An 11,852-nucleotide genomic window follows, 5' to 3' on the forward strand; every position below is an offset into this window, starting at 1 on the left:
TGGGGGGAGGGGGTGGAAGGCAGTGGAGGGACCTCCTGGACTTAAGGGCTGCCTTCCTCTTTCTCACTGGCTGTCTTCCATCCCCCGAATTTCATCTCTACCTGCACCTAGAGGTCCCCACACCTCCAAAAGAGGACTTGTATCCAAGCCTTTGTCTCTGGGGTGCCTTCTGGGGGAACTGTCTGTACCAAAAATGGACTGAGGAAGACCCTCAGGATGGGGTTGGAAGGGAGGCTTCAGTCCAGTACAGGTGAGTCGCTCAGTCTTGTCCTACTCTGTGACCACATGCGGTGTAGGCCCCTCTGTCCATCACCGACTCCCAGAGTTTACCTCAAACTCATGGCCATTGAGTCAATGATGCCACCCAACCATCTCATCCCGTCGTCCCCTCCTCTTCCTGCACTCAATCTTTCCCGGCATCAGGGTCTTTTCCAGTGAGTCAGTTCTTCGCATCAAGTGGCCAAAGTATTGGAGCTTCAGCATCAGTCCTTCCAATGAATATTCAGGACTAATTTCCTCTGGACCGACAGGTTTGATCTCCTTGCAGTCCAAGGGACTCTTAAGAGTCTTCTCTAGCACCACAGTTCAAAAGCATCAATTCTTCGGTGCTCAGCTTTCTTTATAGTCCACCTCTCACATCCATACATGACTACTGGAAAAACCACAGCTTTGACTAGACAGACCTTTGTTGGCAAAGTAATGTCTCTACATTTTAATATGCTGTCTAGGTTTGTCATAGCTTTTCTTCCAAGGAGCAAGCGCCTTTTAAATTCATGGCTGCAGTCACCATTTGCAGTGATTTTGGAGCCCCCCAAAATAAAGTCTGTTACTGTTTCATTTCCCCATCTAATTGCCATGAAGTGATGGGACTGGATGCCATGATCTTAGTTTTTTGAATGTTGAGTTTTAAGCCAGCTTTTTCACTCTCTTTCATTTTCATCAAGAGGTTCTTTAGTCCTCTTTGCTTTCTGCCATAAAGGTGGTGTCATCCACATATTTGAGGTTACTGATATTTTTCCCAGCAATTTTGATTCCAGCTTGTGCTTCATCCAGCCTGGCATTTCTCATGATGTACTCTGCATATAAGTTAAATAAGCAGGGTGACAGTATACAGCCTTGACGTACTCCTTTCCCAATTTGGAACGAGTCTGTTGTTCCATGTCCAGTTCTAACTGTTGCTTCCTGACCTGCATACAGATTTCTCGAGAGGCAGGTAAAGTGGTCTGATAACCCATCTTTTGAAGAACTTTCCACAGTTTGTTGTGACCCACACAGTTAAAGGCTTTGGCAGAGTCAATGGAGCAGATGTCCTTCTGGAACCCTCTTGCTTTTTCTATGATCCAACGGATGTTGACAATTTGATCTCTGGTTCCCTCTGCCTTTTCTAAATCCAGCTTGAACATCTTAAAGTTCTTGGTTCACATACTGTTGAAGCCTGGCTTGGAGAATTTTGAGCATTACTTTGCTAGCATGTGAGATGACTGCAATTGTGTGGTACTTTGAGCATTCTTTGGCATTGTCTTTGGGATTGGAATGAAAACAGACGGCTTACTGCTTTCTTAAAGTGAAAATATGACCCAGTAATCCTGCTTTGTAGAGAAATCTTACATCCACATGGAAATCTGTATGTGAAGTTCGCAATCATCAAACACTGAACATACACAAGCCTTCCACCAGGTGAGCTGGAAGACACACTGCAGCTCATCCATGTCACTGGAAATGCAGAATACCTGGCCGCCTGGCAGTATGTGGAGTCAAGGAAGCCAGTCTCTAAAGCGGTGTGTGTAATTCTACTTACACAACATTTTTGAGAAGGGAAAATTGTAAGGCTGGACGTCAGCGGCTGCCAGCAATTACAGGGGGTGGTGAAAAAAAGGACTGGCATCAGGAGGTCTTTGGGGTGATGGAGCCATTCTGTGTCCTGACTGTAGTCATGGTTGCTTGAATCCGTATGTGTTAAAAATTCAAAAGCAGAACAGGAAGGTTACCAAAAAATTTTAACTTAAGAAACAAAATGGGAATCACATATTCCAGCCTAAAATGTCCAGTAAGCTTTAAGAGAAGGAAGTTTCTTGACTTAATAACTGGTATTTATCAACCGCCACCCCCCCCAACAATCGTACTTAAATGGCAATGTGAAGAATATCCCCACTCAAGTCGGGTTGCCCTGCGGGTCTCTTCCCACTGACGTTCTTCTGGGTGAGGAGCAGTGGGACTGTGTGGTTCTGAGGCTGTCGCCGGGATGGGCATCGAGGACGTCTACCAGTCACAGTCAGGCCAGCAGACTGGGCACAGACACCAGTGTTTGCTCTACCCCGCAACACCAGGTGCTCCCACCTCCCTGAGAAAGTACATGAAATGAACCAAACTAGGAATCTGTGCGAACTGCATGAAGAAAACGTGGAAAAGCTTCTGTGAGGCCCTGAAGGGGGTCTAGGCGCATGAGCGTGGCACGTTGTGGGTGAAAAGCCAACACTGACCCAGCAGGAGGAGGTGCTTTCCACGCCAGACGACGAGCAGGACACACACCCTGAGATTCTGGCAGGCCCCAGGCCCCCCACCCATGAGTATCGCTAAGCAAGTCCCTGAAATGAAAGGAACCTTGCAGGGCCAACCAGGGTGCTGGGGGAGCAGGTGGGCCAGACCAGCCACAGCTCCACGGGGAGCGCTCAGCCCCTCTTGGCTGCAGTCTTGGGAAGGGGCAGGCTCTGCGCCCCTCCAGCTGCCTGGGTGTGGGGTCAGACAGACACAGGGCAGGAGGAGGTGAACTTCTGACACCTGCAGAGCCTCAGGACCACGCAGGAACAGGAAGAGAAAGAAGTGCGGGTCCCTGGGACCCCTGACTCTCGGGAGCCCTGGCTGTCCCGGGACCACACCTCTCACCTCTCTGCAGAGCCCCAGGGTCCCAGGACCCCACCCTCCTTCCAGACCCCTGGGGTCCCAGGATGCCCCTGCCCAAGCCTAGGGGTCCTACGACAGCAGGCTATAAACCGCAGAATCACCAGAAGTGCTTCCGAGACGCTGGACAGCAGCTTCTCTGTGCTGCCCAGGGTGTTAGTAGAGAAACCACTTCCCACCACCAATGTGTTCTTACTTGGTGCATTTCCGGGCTTAGTCTATTGTTATAACGGCCAGATCTCTCTATGCTTCAAAAGATTTTTGACTAAAAATGCTCCTAAAGAAGTAACTTTGTATCGTAGTACCCGAAACACACACACACACACACACACACACCCCCATAGGATTCAATGTGATGGTCAAATGATTAATTTTCACACACCAATAAAATCCAGAGACAGTGAGGCTGCTAGGAGAGTCCTATGGACACATCAGCCTGTTGGTGGTGGAGACAGACAGGCCTCAAGGCTGGGGAAGCGTTTCTCGGGCCACCCTCCACAACACACCCAGGGCCCCGGGTGTGTGTCCGCCTGGATGGAGGTGGTGGCGCGCCCTGCAGGAGCCTGTTACGGAAGCGCCGTGCTCCAGGGAACTGACAGAGCAGGGGGGCCCGCCCCCGGGCCTATCCTCAGCTGCCCCACCGGGGGGTTCACCCTTAGGAACCAAGAGTCAGACGAGACAACCTGGCCGGGCAGCAGGAGGGGCAGAAGGCTCCTGGTGCGTGCTCCGCCTAGCTCAGGATCGCGGCTTTGGAGGGTACGGCACCGGCAGTGAAATCGGGACTTGCCCGCTTCTCGCTGGAGAGGCGAGCCTCCTGCCAGAGCTCCAGGCGGAGCCGACCACCCGCCCCTCCCTTGAAGGCGTCCTCCTGGCTTGGGGGCCCGGCCAGTCGCCTTCTGGCTTTTTCCCGGACTCGCCTTCCCTAGGCACCTGCCTGGCGGCTCGTCGTCCTTGTGGAGCCCAACAAGCGGGACCTAATCGTGCGCCCAGCTCCTCGGTGAGTGTTTACATGTGGCTTTGGCATCTTGACACTCATGAGATGGGGTATAAATGACTCGCCATGTAGGATAGGTACAATTAATTTCTTATGGCTAAATTTAAAGTTTATTGATCTGCATGTATTAACTCATCTATATGGAAGCAGAAACAGTGGCACAGACGAGCGCAGCAGGGACAGAGACGCAGACAGAGAACAAACAGCGGTGGGGGAAGGGAGGGGGGACAGACTGGGGGCCTGACATGCACACGGTGCCGTGTAAACAGCTGCAGTGGGAAGCCGCCGCGGCACGCAGGGAGCGCAGCCCTGGCTCCGTGATGACGTGGGGCGCGGGGGCGGGGAAGGGCCAAGACAGAGGGGACGTACCCACAGTTATAGCCGATTCGCCACGGTGTACAGCAGAAAGTAGCACGGCACTGTAGAGCAATCACCTCCAATGCAGAGTCTACGGATCTGAAACTCAAGGAGTGTAATTTTGGTCAATATATTCCCTTTAATTCTAGCTTTCTCCAATTTTCAAGGTTGCTGTGAGTTACTCAGCCTTTGGAAACCACGTTTCGGGCATAGTACTTTTTCCCTTGAACTGTCTGCGATGGCTGATTTCGTGTCCACCTGGCGGGGCCCCAGTGCCCAAGTTAAGATTATTTCGGTGTGTGTGTGAGGGTACCTCAGGTGAGCGTGCCTCAGAATGGGCAGTCTGCGTCCTCCCATGGGGATGGGCATCACTCAGCCCCCCGAGGGCCCCCTCACAGGAAGCCTGCGTGCGCACGTGTCCCGTACAGCCTGCTCTCCGGGGAAGCCCAGCTAACACGAGAGGAGGGTGCCGGTCTGCTGGCGTCTGCCGGTGACAGGGATCAGGTTCTCTTGAACACGGCTCCCCTGGCACACACAGCTCCAAACAGTTCCATCTCCAGGCAGACAGACAAGCGTGGGCTCCCAGGGTCCCCATCAAACCTCTGGTGCCAAACACCAGACGAGCTCCATGAAGCCTGCATCCAAGGTCACAGCCGCAGGTGCCACGTGGGGCAGAGGGTCCAGGCTGGGAGGGTGGGTCTGGTGCGGGGTGCGCGCGTCTTCACCGATACACAGGGTACTGGATCACCCTGACAGGGCACCTACCTTACACTTCGACAAGCATCTTGGGTAACAAATATCCAGCTTCAGAGAACTAGGTAGGTTTTCCTTTTGCTTTTATTACAAGCATATAATATCAATTGGCAAAACACTGAATACAAGCTTCACTATCATAAAATCAAAACATTTAAGCAATATTCCAAAAAAGATTTTTAGATTAAAATCTAGCCACCAATAGTACAAAAAAATTTCACACCAACACAAAGCATAAAAAATGTAAACTTCCAAACTAAACAGTCAGAAACACGTGAGTGCAGCGTCCCCTCCAAGCCCCCAGCCCCCGAGCTCCACGCGGGACACCAGAGTCGGCAAGGGCTCTCGCCCCCGAGCGCTACCTCTTTCAGAAAATCGGTTTTTTCTTGCACCTGACGAAGCTGTTGGAATAGACATTCACACGAACGCTGTACACGTGCTCAGGGACACGCAAGATTTCAGGCCCTCAGACGTGCCCCAGATGTGGAGCCTCGTGAGCTGAGGAGGCGGGCAGCTCCCCAGCAGGGGCAGAATCTCAGCGGTGACTTCAGTGTTGTCCGAATCGTTTCCTAACAACTTATCCCAACCTATTTAGTTTAAACACCAAAGCAAGAAACACGTTGGTATATCACGTGAAGGTCACACGTGATGTGCTGGAGTGTAAATGATTTCCTGAGGAAATAGAGGAGCGGAGCTTTTCGTGACCCATCTGCACTTGATGTATTTTCAGTGTTCTGAGAGTGCATTGAATATTCACGTGCAAAGGAGAGGTCAGCTGGCTCGTTCCTAGGATATTCAGTCCAATGACACATTCCAAAGTCACTGCAAAATACATCCTGTGGGCTTTGAGAAAAAAGCAAATGAACTTCTAAAGACTTCTAATATCACGAGAGGGCGTGAGGGCCGCAAGCCCTGCAGGGCTCTGGAGCCCAGGAAGAAGCACCGTCACAGCTGTGGTCAGCAGGGGGGGTATCCTGGGCCGCCAGCACGCGGGCCCAAGGCACGAGGCCGGTCTCGGCCGCGTGGTCCCTTACTCTCACCCCCATGCAGGCCCCCACACACTGCTGACAACAGCATTCTCGTGAGGACCACAATGGACAAGAATCTGAGCTGCGGGCACACGTTCGGAGGGGCCCCCGCACCCTCTTCAAGTCAGCAGAACAGATGCTGCGGGCCACTCAACCTGACTCTAGGAACGCGCTGGAGCCTACTTCGTCCGTGAGAAACAAAACACACAGATTAAAGCTACTCAAAGTAAAAAGAAGAAGCTTGCAAAACACCTCACAATTTCATTTTATATGCCTGTAAATAAAGCTGGGCCACTGAAAACAGACAATTGGATGGGAAAATATGATAAAGGGCTTAAAATAGAATAAATAATTTTATAAAGTTAAGTTTTCTTCTTTTTCACCCCCCAAATCTTAAATTCAATATTATATATTCTATCTGAATCTTCTCTTTTCCTGACGCCTGTGTCTCGTGAGGCCCTGCACTGGTGACAAGCTCGCTGCTGCTGCTGCTGCTGCTGCTGCTGCTGTGTTTGTTTTACCAGCACAAACAGTTGTGAAAACGACTTCACAGTAACTCCATCTGTTTAAGAAGAACAAAAAAGTGACAGGATCCAATCACTAACTGATCCCGGCTTTCATGCTGGAAAAGATGAGCGTCTCCCTTCGATGTTAAGCAGACGCGTGAGGACAGGGCAGGCTTCCCTCTGCTGCAAGGGCCCCAGCCGGCCCTTAAGGCTGCGTCGGACCAGAGGTGGCAGGACCGGGCTCTCCTGCAGTGAAGACAGTCTGCACGGGGACGTCTTAGGAAAACAGGTACTTCTGCTGCTGAGGTTTCATCAGGACCACACGCTACACACGCAGGACCCAGGGTGGTCGGGGCCCAGGGGGACGGTGGCACCGGCTCACCCGCCTCCACCTCTCCGTGTATTAAGTACATCAACTTAGCACCATAGCAAATTCAAGTGATCGCAAGGACAGCGCAAGGTTACAGGCACACGCTATGAGATCACACAGTCAGGCTCCTGTTAGTCTGACCCTGAATTAATGGTATTTGAATTTTGACGCTCATACTGTTTAATCTTTCCTTACCTTGACCACACAGAACACCTAAACTCTAGTCTTATACTTCAACTGCATTGAGAACACATGGTTTTACAGAGCGTTTCAGCAGAAATGTGTATCTGAGGTAGACAGGTAATATTTACTCATACACATCTACTCATTAAACCCTTGAATAGGAACTCTTAAAAACGATCTGCATGAAAAATGAGCTTAGGAAACTAATAATTCAAACAGTCTGGGAGTAATGGGCTTAAATAAAGAGGCGAACTGTGACCGACTCCCAGGGAAAACTTGGCTTTAGGTTTCTGAAAGGCCTCAGATTAAAATCACTTGGACTGAGTTACTCTGTTTTACTCATCACTAAGGAGCTGCTTCTGACATTTATGCATATGAAACAGGAAGTAAAAGAAAACAGACAAACTTGAGTGTCGATGAGCCTGACCACCTCTGCCAAAGCAAGTTCAAGAAAAATTCCAGTCCCCAAGGTGACGTTCTTCACGGAAAACCCAGCTCTCAGGAGACCATCAAGACTACCTACTGAATGAGGTGGCCCCAGGACCCCAGGGAGCCGAGGGGACGGCAGGGAAGAGCCCGAAGCGCAGGCAAAAGCCGCTGGACGTGCACGGGGACAGACATGCAGCCGGGATGAGCTCACACCCAGAGGGGCCCCCGCCTCGCTCCTGCCTCCACACATTCCAAACTACGATCTTGAAAGAACAAAGATGGATGTGCTGGCAAAGAGTTTATTCTCGAATTCCACAAAAATACGAACATTTGGGAGGAGAAAGGTTAACAGAGGGCGTGCTGCCTTTGCTGGGTTTTAGGTCCTAAGTAACTGAGGACAGCAGCTTCTGACGCACAGGACCCCGCCGGCCCCGCCGTCTGCTCTGGGAGAGGGCGGTGGGCAGGGCGGACGTGCCCACTGCTGAGGGTGGACCAGGCGGGCCCTGGGGTCTGCACGCCTGGGGCTTCAGTGGAGACATACCCCCGGGCACCAGCCCCACCCCCGCAACCACCATCAATTCCTTCAGCAAAACGAAAAAGGGAAAGAATCAGCGTGAAGTTAACCGGTGGCACTGAGCAACTTGTGCCCTATTTAATAAAAGCAAGTTTTCAGAAGAAGAGCTGTTCTGAGAACCAGCGCTGACTGGTCCCGTCCGCTCTGCTGAGCAGCTGCACTGGTGCTGGGGGGCAGCACCCTGCCCTGGGCTCTGGGTCCCCCGGGGGTCAGAGGCCCCCGGCTTCACATTCCCTAATGTGGAAAGTGAAATACCATGGTTAACTCACGATACTCATGGAAACCTCTTTTGGTTGCTTTTAAATTAAATTTTTATATATCTTCTAAGTCTTCAGGAAGCTAAAGGCAACATAAATATCGTCATTCACCATGAAAAGACATTTTTTTCAATAACTTAGGAAGGATTCAATAAACGCACAAGTATTTGGGGCTATCGTGAAACCTAATCCATAAACTGAACGGAAGTGACTGAGATTTTCAAGACCTGGAAAGCAAGCAAAGGTCACGTGTTGGAATGAAGGCCGCCACCTCGTCGTCCTCATGCTGGTCCCCACGCATCACGTCTGTAACCCTGTGCCGAGCGTCTCGTCACGTGTGAATTCTCTCTCGTACAAAAGTGATAAATACTCTCTGTTCGAGGCCTGGTCCACACGGCGCCCGGGGCAGCACCCGCGTGCTCTGGCCCCACCTGGCGCGTGCCCTCGGGCGCCTGGGTGCCGCGTCTCCGTGGTGCTCACAGCAGGTCCATCTTGGGTCTGTAGTGCAACAGGAGAGGCGCCTTCTGCAAGACAAGGAGGGAGGGGCCGGGACCCCGTGGGGCTCAGCTGCGGAGGGAGCCCCTGCCTGCCCCTGCCCCGGCCCCAGGAATTGGTCGGCCGGCCTGTCTCTGCCCTGCTCTCAGGCAGACCCTGGGGGTCACGCCCGTCTGCTTCCTGCTCCAGAGAGGCAGCGTGGCTGGAAGCGTGCCTTCTGGTTGCAGTGGCCCCTCCCTCCCCAGGATGTCAGTCACCTTGACCAGCAGAGATGAGACAAGTGGGGGCCTGGGGACTGCACTACCCCTGGCCCCCTGGGGCTGATGACTTCAGAGCGACTGCACTGCTGAGAGTCCCGTGGTGGGCTGTTACTCCTAAGCTCTGAAATAAGCCACACAAAATCACAGCAAAGTCTCACCTTGAATCTCCACCTCGTGACGACGACAAATTTGAGTGTATGGTCCTTGCCAAGGATCTCCTCGTTGCATAAAATGTCCAGCTGTCGGAAGAACAAGATCTCAGTCAGCGGGGCCGAGGGCTTGGTGCTCAGGACGCGGGGCCTCTGGTGCAGGCAGTCACGCCCGTCAGGGAAGAGCCACCCGCCTGCCTTCTGGGGCAGCACCGGCGGGAAGCAGCCTGGAAGGCCGCCCCCGCCCCCCCCGAGGGTGGAGAGCACTCAGGGGCCTCTGTCCACACACGGCAAGGCAGCAGCCCTGTTGTGGGACGGCAGCCTCCAGGCTACTGTCACCAAGAAGCGCCTCATGCCCCGGCTCCAGTCCATCTTGGCCAGGCTTGTCCCTCTCACCTCAGTGGAAAAAGGTTATGGGCTCCACAGACAATTCTTCCCTTTTTTTTCATAAAGACTTTTCAGGGCAGTTTTCGGTTCACAGGAAAACTCAGCAGAAGGTACAGAGCCCTCACCCATCTCCTGGCCCCGCCCCACAGCCTCTCCCCGCCAGCAGCATCCCTGATGTGAACATGTTACACCTGATGAGCCTCAGCCAACACCTCCTCACCTCCCACAACCACAGCCCCCACCAGGCTCAGGGCCGGTGCTGTGCCTCCTGGGGGCCTGGACGGACACAGAGACGAGTCACTCCGAGCAGGCTCGCGGCCCTAGGGCTCCTCGGGGGGCCCGTCCCTCTCGCCCTCCGCCCCGGCTCCTTGCGCCGTCTCCACGGGTTTCCCCGACGTCACAGGCGCGGGTTGCAGCGTGCAGGCTGTTTGGATTGCCTTCTTCCACCGTCATATGCACTGAAGGCTCCTCCGCGTCTCTCACGCCGTTAGCTCTTTTCTCTTGGCTGAGTGACATTCCACTGTCTGGACAGACCACAGTTTGCTTATCCATTTACCTCTGAAGGATGCCTTGGCTTCCAAGTTTTGGCAACTACGACTAAGCTGCTATAAACATTGGTGTATAAGTTTTCTCGTGGACCTAAGTTTTCAGCTCCGTTGGGTAAGTACCAAGGGGCTTGACTGCCGAACTGCTTTCCTAAGTGGCTGCACCACCTTGCGTTTCCACTGGCAGTGAAGAGCTTCCGCTGCTCCACGTCCCTGCCAGCATGTGGCGGTGTTGGGGCCCTAGGTTTTGGACATTCTGTAGGTGCGGAGTGTTTCAATCTGCGTTTCCCTGACGACAAATGGTGTTGACCTGGATGGTCTTTTTATTAGTATTATTAGTATTATTTTTGGCAGTGCCATGCAGTCCACAGGACTGTAGTTTCCTGAACAGGGTACTGAACCCAGGCCACTGCAGTGAAAGCACCGAGTCTTAACCACTGGGCCACCAGGAATTCCCAGATGGTCTTCTCAGCTTCCCTCTCAAGGCAGGGGAGGAAGGGTCCCGACGTGTGCTCCCTGTGTCTGCCGTGGAAACAGCACAACTGCGGGTCAGGACGGAGAACGCCAGGAGCGCAGTCCTCAGAGTTCTGTCTGGGAGCCCGCAGGCTGAGGCCCTCCGGAGGCGCCAGGACTCCCCGGCACAGGGCGGCGTCCTCCCGACCCTGCTTCTGGCCCGAGGTGGCCCCAAACCCTCTCTCCTCTGTGTGCACCAACAGCTCATTCTTATTTACTGGTGAAGTAACTGGGGTACGATGCACGCGAAATTTACCAGCTTAGCCATTTCTAAGCGCACAGCTCAGTGGCGCTACTGCCTCCACGGTGTGCAGCTGCCACCACGCCCATCCACGGGCTCTGCGTGGGCAAGCCTGTAACTGCGCGCTTAGTCAGTAAGCGCCCGTCCCCTCGCCAGCACCGGCAACCCCTATTGCACTTTCTGTCTGTGCGATCCTGATGCCTCTGGGACCCAGTATGAGTGGAACTGGACAGACTTGTCCTTCTGTGTTCGGCTTACTTCATTTAGCATAGTCTGCTCAAGATCCATCTGTGTTGTAGCAGGTGTTAGAATTTCCTTCCTGTTCAAGGCAGAATATTCCACTGCATGGACGGACCACATTCTGCTTATCCATCACCCACTGATGGACACTTGGTTGCCTCCACCTTTTGCCCACTGTCGACAGCGCTGCTGTGAGCGTGGGGGTACAGACACTCCCTCGGGATCCTGTTCTCGCTTCTTTTGGGTGCTCCCCAGAGTGGCGTTGCTGGATCTCATGCTAGTTCTGTTTAGTTTTTTGAGAAATCCTCAGTGTTTTCCACAGTGGTGCACCATTTCATGCCCCATCAACAGTGCACAAGTGTCCCGATTTCTCCACATCCTCACCAGCACTTGCTCCTTATTTTTGCAGTAGCCACCCTACGGGGTTTGAGGTAGGTCTCACCGCAGTTCCGGCTTGCGTTTCTCCCGTGATTAGTGATGGCAAGTATGTCTTCATGTGCTTACTGGCGTTTGTGCATCTCTGGAGAAATGTCTACCCAAGTCCACTGCTCATTGTGTAACTGAGTTTTTTGTGTTTAGCTTTAGAAATAGTCCATCTATTCTGGACAGACTTGTCAGATATATGATTTCTAAATATTTCCTTCCATTCCATACAATTTCTTTTTTTTTTTTT

General features: G+C 52.7%; 1 protein-coding gene across 5 annotated transcripts in view; it reads right to left on the reverse strand.

Annotated features, from left to right (window-relative positions):
- Positions 1 to 5,068: 5,068 nt before the first annotated feature.
- The window catches only part of PCGF3 (polycomb group ring finger 3), a 54,294-nt gene continuing 47,510 nt past the window's right edge, over positions 5,069 to 11,852 (reverse strand). For 4 of the 5 annotated variants that reach the window (XM_042251791.1, XM_027971357.2, XM_027971353.2 and 1 more), the window contains 2 exons: positions 9,263 to 9,343; positions 5,069 to 8,873 (listed from right to left, as the gene is read on the reverse strand). In XM_042251791.1, coding sequence (XP_042107725.1) covers positions 8,826 to 8,873; positions 9,263 to 9,343 — 129 coding nt within the window. In that variant the 3' untranslated portion in view covers positions 5,069 to 8,825. Of the gene's footprint in view, positions 8,874 to 9,257; positions 9,344 to 11,852 lie in introns of those variants that run through there. The other variant, XM_042251797.1, reaches the window with a different exon arrangement.

This window comes from Ovis aries, chromosome 6, assembly GCF_016772045.2.
Source record: "Ovis aries strain OAR_USU_Benz2616 breed Rambouillet chromosome 6, ARS-UI_Ramb_v3.0, whole genome shotgun sequence".
In the NCBI taxonomy this organism is placed as follows: Eukaryota; Metazoa; Chordata; class Mammalia; order Artiodactyla; family Bovidae; genus Ovis; species Ovis aries.